Source organism: Peromyscus leucopus, chromosome 2 (genome assembly GCF_004664715.2).
Source record: "Peromyscus leucopus breed LL Stock chromosome 2, UCI_PerLeu_2.1, whole genome shotgun sequence".
Taxonomy (NCBI): domain Eukaryota; kingdom Metazoa; phylum Chordata; class Mammalia; order Rodentia; family Cricetidae; genus Peromyscus; species Peromyscus leucopus.
In genome coordinates this window covers 136,136,962-136,150,317 of record NC_051064.1, presented here as the reverse complement: position 1 = coordinate 136,150,317, position 13,356 = coordinate 136,136,962, and the positions used below count along the sequence as shown (strand labels likewise).

Below are 13,356 nucleotides of genomic sequence, written 5' to 3'. Positions count from 1 at the left end.
AGAAGTATGTGTGTGCTACTGCGGAGGCAACAGACGCACACACATCAGTTTCCTTCCTGTTGCTGTGACAAACAAGACCAAAAGCCACTTAGGGGAGGAAAGGATTTATTTAGCTCAAGCTTTCAGGTCACAGTCCAGTCCTTCACTGAGGGACGTCAGAGGAGGGACTCGGCAGGAGCCTGAAGCAGAAGCTGACATGATCCCAGGAAGGAACTGCTGCAGGCTGGCTGACTCACACAAGCGTGCTTAGCGAACTCACCTTTCTTATACAGCCCAGGACCACCTGCAGAGAAACGCCGCCGCCCGCAGTGGGCTTGGCTTTCCTGTATCAATTAATAATCAAAGGAATCCCTCACAGATGTGCCCACAGGCCAATCTGATCGAGGCAATTCTTAATTGAGACTGACCTCTCAGATGACTCTAGGCTGTGTCAAGTTAAAGCCTAGTATATAGGACTATATACTAGGAACACACACACACACACACACACACACACACACACACACACAGAGTATACACATACTCACACATACATACACATATGTACACATGTACATGTTCTGGAGAGGAAGAAGGCAGAGGCTGGATGAGTGTTGGTAGGACCCAGAGTGCACAGGTCGTAGCTAGTGAGACTTCTAAGGAGTTACTATTTGAGCAAAGGACATGAGTGAGGGAGAGTTCTGGGAATTCTGGTAGACAAAGGGTTCGGAGGTAGATGAGAGCAAGTCAGTACAAAGGCCCTGGGGCAGCAGTGTGCTCCATACATCCAAGGACTAGAAAAGATCAGGTGGGGCTGGGGTGGGGCACACAGGGGAGAGTGGAAGGGGATGAGGTCAGAGGGGTGTGTGTGGACGAGAACACACCTCCACCCATCTTCAAGATTTCTCTGTCATAAAAACAAACAGGAGCACCGGGCGTAAAACAGTCTTGTCTTTCAAAGCTGGAAGCAAGGTGCTATGGGATCTCCCTGGATAAACACCCTTTCCTCTTCCCAGACCTGTGCTCCCATGCTCGGAAACATGAGAGCGGAAACTGGGACCCCCTAGGCATCACCGAGGCCAGGTTCCCAAGCACAGGCTCCGGGTCTGAGCCAGTGCCTGAGGGTGATCAGGTGGACAGCCGTCCTGGGGAATCACACTACCTTAGGGCTCGGAGGAGAATGCAGGCTTCCTCCCACAAAGAAACCGGAAGACCCACCCCAGCTGTGCTGATGTTTCCAGCGTGGGTCTTTGTGCTGGGGTGTGGTGGGCCCAGCGCAAACACGTGTGGACCCAAACTGACCTGGATAAACCCTAAACGGGACCCAGTGGATGCATGTCTTTGGGCCAGTCTGGGGTCTTTTAGGTTGTGCTGGGTCATTTTAGGTGTGCCCGTGTTTTGAACTTAGCATCTGGGATCATGTCAGAAAGGGTAGGCTGCAAGGGAACTTTAATCTGTTAACAGTTCTGTGAAAAATTAACATGAGGCCCAGTTCAGAGTCCAGCTGTCCTTTTGGTTGGTTTCTAGTTCACGTTTTTGGTCTGTAAGACAGGCTGCTATCATTTCTTACTCTTCAACAAACTCGCTGGTCACTGAGTTGAACAAGGTGCTGGCCTCGCCTGCAGGGGTGGACAGGACGCCCGAAGGCCCCATGAGGTATCAGCTCCCCCAACTACACAGGGCGGTAACCAGCACCACCCTCTAGTCTAGGTACTGAAAGGAAGTCTTGGGGTTTTGTTTTTGAGACAGGGTCTCATGTAGCCCAGGCTGGCTTCAAACTCAGTATATAGCTGAGGATGACCCTAAACTCCCCATCTCCTGCCTCCACTTCTGGGGTGAGGGGTGACAGACAGCAGCCTACTCAGTTTACGCATTGCTGAGACCTGAACTCAGGTCTTTGAGCATACTAGGCAGACGGCGGTCTACCAACTGACTCTATTAAAAATTCACTAGGGAGGCAGAGGCAGGCCGATCTTTGAGTTTAAGACCAGCCTGGTCTACAGAGCAAGTTCCAGGACAGGCAGGGCTACACAGAGAAACCCTGTCTCAAAAAAAAAAAAAAAAAAAAAAAAAAAAATTACTATTATTCGACACCTTTGACCCCAGCCCTTGGGAAGTAGAGGCAGAGACAGGCAGATCTCTGAGTTTGTCAGCCTGGTCTACATAGTGGGAACCTACCTTTTTGGTTTTTGTTTGTTTGTTTGTTTGTTCGGAGACACTGACTCTGCCTCCCGAGTGCTGGGATTAAAGGCCTGTGCCACTGCCGCCCGGCCTGGGAACCTATCTTAGAAAACAATTATTGTCTGTGTGTCTTGACACTCAGGTGGAAGTCGGAGGACAACTTTATTGAGTAGGTTTTCTCCTTCTGCTGTTAGGTAGGTCCTCCACCATCAGATCCAGGCTGCCAGTCTGGCCAGGCCGGTGCTTTTACCTGTTGAATCATTTGGCTGTCCTTATTGTATTTTTTTCTTGAGACCGTCTTGCGGACTGTCTTCAAGCCCTCAGCCCTGCTGTGTGAGCCTCCAGAGAGCCATGCACGGTCACTAAGTCAGGCCGAGGTTTAGGGTGTTTAAGGCCATTGCCAAACTGTGGGCTTAAAAAACAGTTGCACTTCAGAGCATTGCTGGAGAATCTAGCGACTTGCATTGGATTGAGTGAGGGTAAAGTGGCAGGTTGCATCGTATTTTTACACACCATTCCAATGTGTGGAAGCATTCTGATCCACAGCAGGCCGTTCCTCCCCAACCCCCGCCCAAACTTTGGCCTTTCTAATCAACTCGCTCATCACCCTAAGCTGGGAGGAACATAGAATGACTAGATTAAGCAAAGCCAGGAGGCACGTTTTCCTGAGGTGACATTCACCCCAGGCATTCCACTGCAGACCACTTGTCTCTCTGGTCTCTGCCCTCAGGGTCTAAAGTACTCTGGCCCCTGCGCGCTGAGGGCGCCACTCAGGTGGCTCTAATGCGCACTAAAGTTCTTCAGGTGAACGGAGGAAGGGAATTGGTCCAGGTGGTGCAAAGAGCGTGGATAACGCTTTAGGAATCTGACGCTGCCTCAGGCACCGGGGTTGTGATGGAGCGGGATCCTGTCCCATCGTTTCGGCCTAACTCAGAGCCTGTGACACAGCACGGCTTTATACGAATTTTTGAGTATCTTGACATCTAATAGAGAAGCATCCCGAGAGGAAGTCCGCAGTCAGAAGAAGAAAAAAAGTACTTCTTAAGGACATGAAAACTTTCGCAAAAGTTTTCCAGGAAAAGGCGGCCGCGCCTAACAGAAGGAGCCCGGGAGGCCGCCGCCCCGGGAGCGGGCGGGGATGATGAGTCCTGCGGCTGCAGCGGGGGAGAGGACGCGAGGCGGGCCGCCGCATGAGGTCACCTGGCACCCAACCAGCAGCAGCTGCGGAGGACGCGGCCGCGCCGCGGAGGGAGGCGGTGTCAGGCTCCGGCTCCGGGGACCTGGCCCTCCCGCCCCTGGGGGGCGTGGCTCGCGGGGACCGCCCCGCCAATCCGCGCTGCCCAGCCCAGGCCCCGCCCCGCAGCGTCCCCCCAGGCTCCGCAGTGGTCCGTCCGCTGAAGCTAAAGGGCCCCGCCCACCCGCCCGTCCCCGCCTTCCTCGCCCGGGGCCACGCCCCTGGGGGTCCGGCCCGCCCACTTCCCCCGCAGAGTCCCGAGGCGCCGGGCCGCTGCCCCGCCCACGCCCCGCCCACCGGGGCCCGCCCAGCGGTTTGAAGTGGCTGGGACCGCAACCCCCTCCGAGTCGCGCGCGAGGCGTGAGGCGGTGCTGAGGATCCGAGGCGGTGAGCAGCTTTGACGCCGGGACTGTCCAGCGAGCGAGCGAGCGAGCGAGTGAGCGCGGCGGGAACCCGCAGCCACAGCAGCCCCACAGCCGCAGCCGCAGCCGCAGCCGCCGTCCGCGGAGCCCAGCCCAGCCGGCCATGGCGCTGTCGATGCCCCTGAACGGGTTGAAGGAGGAGGACAAAGAGCCCCTCATCGAGCTCTTCGTCAAGGTGAGCGCTCGCCGTCCCGGGCGGCCCGTGGTCTCCCCCCACCCCCGACGCCCCGAAGCGCCCCCACGTGGCGTCCCCGCGGCCCGAGGCAGCGCCGTGCCTGCCGTGCCTCCCGCGCCCCTGCCCATTGTCTCGGCCCCGCGCCTTCCCGCCTCGCAGCGGGACCTCGGCGGACCCCGGAGGGCGCGGCGACACAGCCGACTCCGCAGGGCGGGACGCGCCCCAGCCGCGCCGCGTGGGTCCTGTCACCCTCCTGCCCTGTCCGACCCCACCCCGCCCGCGGAGCCCCAGCCTCCGGCCGCCCGGCTGAGGGCTCAGCCAACTTACTTGAAGGCTGGCGCTCCGCCGCTGTGAAACTGAAACTTTAATTTCGATGCGATGCTAAATAAAATAAAGGGGGAAAACCGGGAGCGGGGCTGGGTGGCGCACGCCTTTAAACCCAGCAACGCGGAAGGTGGAGCCAGGAAGATGGGGAGTTCAGGGCCAGCCTTGGCTCCTTACTGAGCTCAGGGCAAGCCTGGGATGCGTGGGACCCCTCAACCCTGCCCTCCTCCCCCCTAGGGGAGGGGATTTTTTTTTTCCTAATGCGGGCGTGGTGACTAGGCTATGACCCAGCGGAGTGCTTTGAGTTCGAGTCCAGCTACAAATGTGAGCCCACGGCACCCCACCCCCCAACCCAGACAACAACAGGGGGCAAAAAAAAAAAAAAAAAAGAAAGGAAAAGAAAAAGCGAAAAGAAGGGTGGATGCCCCAGGGCTTCCGGAAAGGACGGAGATTCCCGACTCGGGTTTTCCTGTCCGGTATTTTACTACCATCTGGTTTTCTTGTTTCTCAAGCGCGGCGCCTTTTCATATGATGCAACCTTTTTGGCTGCTCCGGTTGGTGTTGCCACCTCGGCAAGCGCTTTTGGTTCGAAAGAAAAATTGATTGCCAGAAAGAATACTTCTTAGCTCCCTCGGGCTTTAAAAGGGTCATTCCTCTCGCCCCGTCAGCTTTTAAATCCTGAAACTGCCTTCTTTGCCTAGAAACTATCCGAATGCTCTCCGCGCCCCTCCCTTTGGAGCGTAGTGAAGGAAGAGAAAAGTTACAAACATCTGGGTCCTCTGCTTTCCTGAACCGCCTTTGAAACCCCGGGATTCTGTCAGCCCCTAAATAGCCAGGCTTATGTAGAAACAGGCAGCACATTAGAAATTCAACAGGAATCCATACTCGTCTGCCCTTTCTTAGTTTTAATTTGAAAGAGCGGAAATTATTGAAGGATGTGTTCCAGAGGTGGAAGGCAGAAATCTGCAGGGTGTTAACAATGTTCGTCTTAGTATTTTTCTTTCAGTTGCTAGTTTTAGAAACGGGTTGGTCTAGAGCAGTTGTTCTCAACCCGTGGGTCGTGACCCCGGGAGCTAACGACTCTTAGGGGCCGCCTAAGACCATCGGAAAACAGATATTTATTCACATTACAATTCATAACAGTACCAAAATTACAGTTATGAAGTAGCAACGCAAATAATTTTATGTCTGAGAGTCAACCACAATATGAGGAACTGTAATAAAGTGTCGCAGCATTGGGAAGGTTGAGAACCACTGGTCTAGAGACTTGAAAGAAAGAAAGGCATAGGACTCCCAAAATATCATTGTCTCTGTGACTGAGGCCGCAGACATAATTTAACTTTGAGGTGTGTAGGAAGGAATCTGAGCTAAGGGAAAAGGAAGAGGTGAGTGGAGAACAGCACAGAAGGGATAAGGCTAGACCAGAAATCTAGACATAACAAATTTTCCTCTCATCTGCTGTCTCCTGTTTTTCTTCTTAGAACTCATTATGTAGTCCAGGCTGCCTCAGTCTGCCCAGTGCTGGGATTACAGGTGTGAAACATCATACCCAGCAGGAAGGAGTTTTGATAAACTAAACACAAAGCAAAACAACCTCCAAACTGTATATATAATCTGAAGAACAGTGCTTATTGGTAAAATCTTAGAAGTGTTATTCAACTCAGAATTATAAGCTGAGTAATACAAGCCCGGCCCTTTAAATCCCGGCACTTGGGAGGCAGAGGCAGGCAGACCTCTGAGCTGGAGGCCAGCCTGGTCTACATAGGGAGACCCTGTTTCAAAATCAACAGCAACAATCCTAACTTAGAGTCACACACAAATACTACCATTTCTAGCTTCTACTCAGTGGGGTTCTGGAGGTCTTAGCCAATACAATAACAACAAGGAAATGTTTAAAAACTAGGAAGGGGTTGGAGATGTAGCTCAGTGGTGGAACACTTGCCTAGCATGGGCCAGGCCCTGTGTGCAATTTTTAGCAACACACAAACACACCCTTAGAAAGGAGGAGATGGATGCCTGATGCCCTGCTCACTGTTGATTTAATGCTTCCATGAGGAGATGGGTGGATGCACTTTCCCAAGGAGGAGTCACTTGCATGCCCCTTCCCAGTCTTCCATGTCTGTGCTGTGAACCATTGAATTCACAGGTCTGTCAGCACTTGGAGCCAAGGCCAGTCATGGAATCCTGTGCTCATTGGTTGGGCCATCCTGGGCAATTATTTGTTTTCTCTCAAGCTTTATTTTTTTTTTCATCTGTGAAATTATTTTTTATTTTTTTATTTTATTTTATTTTATTTTTTTTTTGGAACTGAGGATCGAACCCAGGACCTTGCACTTGCTAGGCAAGTGCTCTACCATTGAGCTAAATCCCCAACCCAGTGAAATTATTTTTTACTCTTCTGTGCTTAATATAGGCCCATTTTATGCTGATCCAGACCCGGTTAGTTGTTTGAAAGGAGGAAAAAGAAAAGTAAAATGTGGTAAAGGGTGTTGGTTTCTTCTCAAAACCTGTATGCGGGGAAGGCAAACGGGGAAATACTCTTATAAATAGTTACTTTGAAAGTAAGAAGGGGCAGAAACTGGTTGTCTAGGGTGATAATGCTAAACAGTGTTAGTTATTCAGCCAACTATCCTGAATTTGTAGCAGATAACTTTTTTTGGGGGGGGGGGCGATGGGGAACGTAGGATCTCACTGTAGTTCAGCCTGGCCTGAATTAGCTCTGGAGCTCACACTGGCCTCAAATTCACGGCAGTCCTGCCTTAGCCACCCAAGTGCTCTATGTATAGGCTTGAGTCACCACTATGTGTCTGAAAACTTTGTGTTAAAAAAAAATTGCATTCATGCCAGGCGGTGGCGGTGCACACCTTTAATCCCAGCCCTGGGAGGCAGAACCAGGCGGATCTCTGTGAGTTCGAAGCCAGCCTGGTCTATAGAGCAAGATCCGGGACAGGAACCAAAACTACACAGAGAAACCCTGGCTCAAAAAAACAAAAAACAAAACAAACAAAACAAAACAAAAAATTCATTGTGTGTGTGTATGGGACAGCACACACATGGAGGCCATTGGGCACTTTAAGAGAGCTAATTCTCTCCTCCTACCTTGTGGGTTCTGGAGCTTGAACTGGCTAGCCAGGCTTGCTCAGGTGACCCACTAAACTGTCTGCCTGGTCTATATCTTGTCCAGAATGCCTGGATGTTAAGGTACTCAGTGCTGGAAAGGAAATTGCTTCTCTCCTCTTTCTGGGCATTTAAAAAATATGTGATTAAAAGACATTTTTATTTTCAGGTATGTATGTAAATGTCTGTATGTGCGTATATGCACATGTTTGCAGGTGCCCTCAGAAGAGGGTGTCAGATCCCCCAGAGCTGTTACGGGTGGTTGTGAGGGGCCTAATATGGATGCTGAGAATCGAACTCTGGTCCTCTGTGGGAACAGTGTGTGGGGGGGGTGTGCGCGCGCATGCGCACGCTCGGACCTTAAGCCCTGAGCCATCTCTAGATAATTTGTTGTTGTTATTGTTAGTGTATGTCTTGTTTGTCCTTTGCAATTGGAAACAATTTTCTTTGTTCTTCCTGACTCCATTTTTGTTTTTTGGTCTTTTTTTTTTTCTTTCGAGACAGGGTTTCTGTGTATAGCTTTGTGCCTTTCCTGGAATTCACTCTGTAAACCAGGCTGGCCTCGAACTCACAGAGATCCTCCTGGCTCCGCCTCTCGAGTGCTGGGACTAAAGGTGTGCTGCACCGCCGCTGCGCCCCCCCCCAGCATTTTTGGTCTTTTTTTTTTTTTTGACAGGTTTTTCCTTTGTGTCTCAGCTATCCTTGAACTCCCTATGTAGCCCAGGCTGGCCTCTGACTTGCAGCAGTTCTGTCTCAGCTTTCTGAGTGCTGACGTTACAGGCATGCAATACCCTGCTCCTTGAAAAACTTATTTCTTAGATCCTGACGTTCTGAGTCATGAACCTTGCTCTTGGTCCTTTGTCCTACTTTGTCTAGCCCCGGTTGCCAATACCATGTGATTTGTATCTACTTAACTCTTTTTTTTTGGTTTTTGAGACAGTTTCTCTGTGTAGCTTTGGAGCCTGTCCTGAAACTTGCTCTGTAGACCAGGCTGGCCTCGAACTCACAGAGATCCACCTGCCTCTGCCTCCCGAGTGCTGGGATTAAAGGTGTGTACCACCACCACCTGCCTCTACTTAACTCTTTTTCCTTCCTAATTTAATACTTCTGATCTTTTCATGTATCTGTCCTTATTTTTCACCAATATTTCTTCTTGGCTGAAGCCATGATTAGCAGCCCTGAATTAGTGAGAGTTTTCTTGCCTCAGGCTCCTGAGTGCAGAGATTACACACAGAGTAATCAGGAGTTTGGATTTTTGGTTTGCTTGTATGAGCCCACCTGGTTTTGACACACTGTTTCTCCCTCTCACTGGTTGGTTGTCTGTATGAAGTGATACATTTTGAATCCCAAGTAGGAGGCAACCCTTCCCAGTGTTTAGTTTTATGGGCTGTAATTTAAACTTTAGGTAGTACCCTTTTGAATTGTGATATCACTGTCTACAGTAGTTCCCAAGCTTCTGCGATTGGGAGTGGTTTTTTTTTTTTTTTTTTTTTTAAATGTAATTTTCTTTTTTAAAAACATTTAAAAAAAGTTATTTTTTATATTATGTATACAGTGTTCTGCCTGCATGTATGTCTGCAGGCCAGAAGAGGGCACCAGATCTCATTACAGATGGTTGTGAGCCGCCATGTGGTTGCTGGGAACTGAACTCAGGTCCTCTGGAAGAGCAGTCAGTGCACTTAACCTCTGAACCATTTCTCCAGCCCCTGGGAGTGGTTTTTATAGGACATTAATCTGCAGAGTGAGTTCAAGACTTGGACTAGATGGTGATAACCTGTCTCAAAGAGAGAACTGGGTTGTAACTCTGGTAGAGTTCTTACTCAGCTTGTTAGGTCCTAGGATTGACCCCCAGTACCACAAAAGAGAACAGACGGCAAGAGGTATGTGCCTGTGGAGTCCTACAGTTCATGGCAAATTAGGCCAGGAGATAGACATAAAGGTTGAAGGAAGCTTGAACTTGACCCTGAAAGGTAGGGGAGTAGGTGGGTTGGAGGTAGGTAGCTGAGAAAGGGAATGCGAGTTTAGACATCATTTGTGATGTGAACTCCAGGAGCAGCTGGTAGTGATGCCTCTGAAATAAGAGCCTCGGTTCGGATCCTGACAAGATCCTGACTAGTCAGCTGCGCTGTTAGTGTGCCCATTTTTGCACGCTTTGCTCTCCCGGACTTCTCCTGTCCCCTCCTGGCTTGTTCTCTGCTCACCCTCCTAGTCCCGTTGGGGAAGATGTGAATGGATCCTGCTGCCGGTCTCAAGTGGGAGTTTTTTATGTTTCCTTTCAAGGGCAGATTTCAAACCTTTCAAACAGATGAAATCATTTTTCTATAGAAAGTGGTGCCGAGATGGAACAACTTCAAATTCAGTGAAAGACAGTGTTCCTCTTTCTAACTGGTTTGCTCATTCGGGCTTTCTAGAGAGCAAGTTAAGGACTTGGAACTAGTGTAAAATGTGAGGTTAATGGAAACTTTGTCCTTGTTACCTTTTCCCAGGGCTGTTTCTGTAGACCTAAAGCAGGTTCCTTTTGGCAAATGCCAAGTGATGATTTTGGTTAAATACAAGATTCTGAAAGGAGCTCAGAATGAGGAAGAGACAGGAGGTGTTGGAGCCAAGGGGACTGAGCCAGGGAAGCCTAATGTAGAAGTGACAGGTAAGGGACAGTCAGGTTGTTCTGGAAGGATGCCTGAGGGGAAGGATGCCTGAGGGATGCCTAGAAGCCAAAGAGGAGTGGTGAGCAAGACTTCCCCTCCCCCTGCTTCACCACAGGAGCTGAGGAGCCTCTGCTTCTCTCTTCCGGTGTGTCCTGAGTAGGGAATGAGTGAGTCTCTCTGGGAAGTGAGTTAGGCGGGATGGGAAGTGTGATTAAGGCATGATGAGTTAAGATTTTTATCAAGTAGAGCAAAAAGCTCGGATAGTTTTCTCAGCTAAAGGCTGGTACAGAGACTGGAAAATGACATTAGGGTTCTGACTACAAACCCTGGAGTGTGATAGAATGGAACTCTAAATTAAGTTCAGGACATGCGATGTGAATGTCTTAGGAGCTTTTAGTTCTGGTGCCTTTTATGAGACTTGGCTCACAAGACCTCAGCGGTCAGTACCAAGTATCACTGAAGAATATCAATTAGCTTTTTATTTTATTTCAGTTTTTGTGGTACTAGGGATGGAACCCAGGGCCTTATGTATGCTAGGCAAGCACACTACCTCTACCATGCCTCAGCTCTTTAAAAACTTAATTTGAGACATGGTCTCACAAAGTAGCCTTAGCTGACCTGGAACTCTCAATATAGACCAGGCTAGCCTTGAACTTGCAGGCACCCACCTCCTTCTGAGTGCTGAGATTAAAGGCAAGTATCCTCACTCCTGGCTCCTTTTTAAAAATACTATTTATCTTATGTGTATGGGTGTTTTGCCTGTAGTGGATTAAATGTGTGTACCCCTCATTGTGTGGAGCTGGGGTGTGGGTGCTGGGAACCGAACTCAGGTCTCTTGCTGCTCTTGCACTTAACCACTGAGCCATCTCTACAGCCTCAGGTCTGGGACTTTTGATCTTCCTGTTTCAGTCTCCAGAGTAGCTGGGACACTGGGCTCAGCAATTTAGCATTTAATTTTTTCCCTCTTTATTGAAAATATAGAATCATTATCATGTATTAGACTAATTATAAACTTGTGAAAGTCACAACCTAATGTAGGTAAGTCGGACCATGTTTAGAATAAGAGTGTTGGAGTATTGTTTGAACACTAACAATATTGTTCCTAGGGCCAAGTATGGACCCCAGAGAGCACCGCAGGGTCTTGTACTTGTACTGTTGGTGGGGTTTTGTTTCCTTTATCTTTAAATTTAAAATGCTTGGAGCCTAATAGCCTTCCATGCTTTGATGTTGCTGTTGTGTATGTGATGAAGTTATTTCCAGCTTTATGGGCGAACTAATTCTTAGGAAGAACATTGAATTCTCATTGTAACAGTTGTAAAGCTGTCAATCACCTGGTGTAGCACAAACACAATTTTACCAGCTCGAAGCATGGCTATTTACTTGTATGTGTGGGAGAAGAAGAAAATAAACTCTGAACAGCGGGATACAAAACTGCAGTTAGATGGAGCCCGGGTAGGGACTTGGTCGGATCTGCCAGTGCTCTTCGAGTTCTTGCCGAACTGCCGGACCAGTTGCTGTGTTTTCGGAGGTGGAGAGCAGGTGGTAGATTACTCAAGTGAGCAGTCCTTGAAACTAAAAAGGAATCCAATTAGGTGTTTGTGCCACTTAGGAATACTGGGAGAGTAGTCGCTGTGAAATCTGACTACATCCACTAGCTGGGAAAAAAAGGAGGTGGTTGGTTACACTTAAGAAATTAGATGTTGGACGTGAGCGTAACAAACATGCAAGGCTGGATTGAAGCTTTTGCAAAAATGTAAGCAGGGTGTACCCTCTTGTATTGCTTGACCGGAGGACAGCATGTTTTAGTGAATACAGAAGTCCACAGTTTTGCCCTAAAGATGGTTAGTGCTTTTCAAGTGTTCATTAAGTCCAGTAAAGGTCTCCAGCCATCGGTAAAATGGGTGTTAATTGTACTTCACAGTCAGTAGGGCCCTTAATTGCTAATATGCCCTAATCCTTTTTAAAAATTTTTACTAATGAGTCCTTGAGAACTTTTGTGTAATGTTTCATTTAGTCTTCCTGTGAGAGCAGCTCAACCTGGTATGTAACATGTATTGAGTCGACTTCAGGAAATCTTGCTTAGATTTTATAAAAGAGACCCGACAGTGTCTGGATCTGTCTTCCTACAAACACATGCCCTGTCCAATCTTTGCTAGAAGGAAACAACAGGTTTTTTTTTTTTTTTTTTTTTTTTTTTTTTTTTTTAAATAAAAGATGGTTTCTCTGTGTAGCCCTTGTTGCCCTTGACCTTACAATGTAGATCAGACTGGCCTCCAACACACTGAGATCAGTTGCCTCTGCCTCCCCTGGGAGTAAAGAAATGCAGGACCACACCTGCCCTCAGAAAGCAAGGTTTTCTGTTTGTGAAACCCAGCAGCAGCTACAGCCGCCCCACCCTCTACCAACCGAGCTGTGAAGAGCACCGCTAATACTTAGAATTGTGCAAACAGGTGTTGATGAAATGCTTTCAAGGTAGGAGTTCCTTTTGTGCTCTTTAGGAGACATCTGTGAAGCAGGCTTTCTCAGACATCCAGCCCCCAAATCGTGACACAGAGACTTACTGGTAATTACGAATGCTTGGCCTTATCTTATGCTGTCTCACTAGCTCTTATAACTTCATTTAACTTGTTTCTCTTCATCCATGTTTTGCCTCAGGGCTTTTTACCTTTCTTTCATTCTGTATGTTCTACTTTACTGCTTCCTCTGTGCCTATCTGGCTGGCCCCTGGCAGGCTGGCCCCTGGCAGGCTGGCCCCTGGCAGGCTGGCCCCTGGCAGGCTGGCCCCTGGCAGGCTGGCCCCTGGCAGGCTGGCCCCTGGCAGACTCTGCTTTTCTCCCTGCCCGCCAGCCCTCCTGTCCCTTTACTGCGTAGCTATTGGCTATTTAGCTTTTTATTAGACCAATCAGGTGCTTTAGGCAGGCAAGGTAAAACAGCAACACATCTTTACATAGTTAAACAAATGCAACACAGTTTTATAATAGTTAAACAATTGTTCTGCAGCACAAACAAATGTAACACATCTTAACTTCTCCCTTCTGGGTGTGTGGACTGGGAAGTGGTGAGATGGTCTGCCTAGGAACTGTTGAGTACATGTTGGGATGGATAATGACCGGAGCAAATAGCAGTTGAGAGACCAATAAACACAGCCTTTCTTTTCTCCTGAAGGAGCTTGCAGTGTAGCTGGAAGATGGGTAGGTGAACCATGGTTGACGAGTGTCAGGTGCTAGCCCCTTCTTTTGACTGTAATATACGATGACTTATTCCATTTAGTCTTCAGAA

The 13,356-nt window shown here is 48.9% G+C and overlaps 1 protein-coding gene across 1 annotated transcript in view; it reads left to right on the top strand.

Moving 5' to 3' along the window:
- Nucleotides 1-3,730: 3,730 nt before the first annotated feature.
- Clic4 (chloride intracellular channel 4) overlaps nucleotides 3,731-13,356 on the top strand; it is a 64,909-nt gene continuing 55,283 nt past the window's right edge. The window contains exon 1 of the mRNA XM_028875461.2: nucleotides 3,731-3,991. Coding sequence (XP_028731294.1) covers nucleotides 3,920-3,991 — 72 coding nt within the window. The 5' untranslated portion in view covers nucleotides 3,731-3,919. The remainder of the gene's footprint in view (nucleotides 3,992-13,356) is intronic.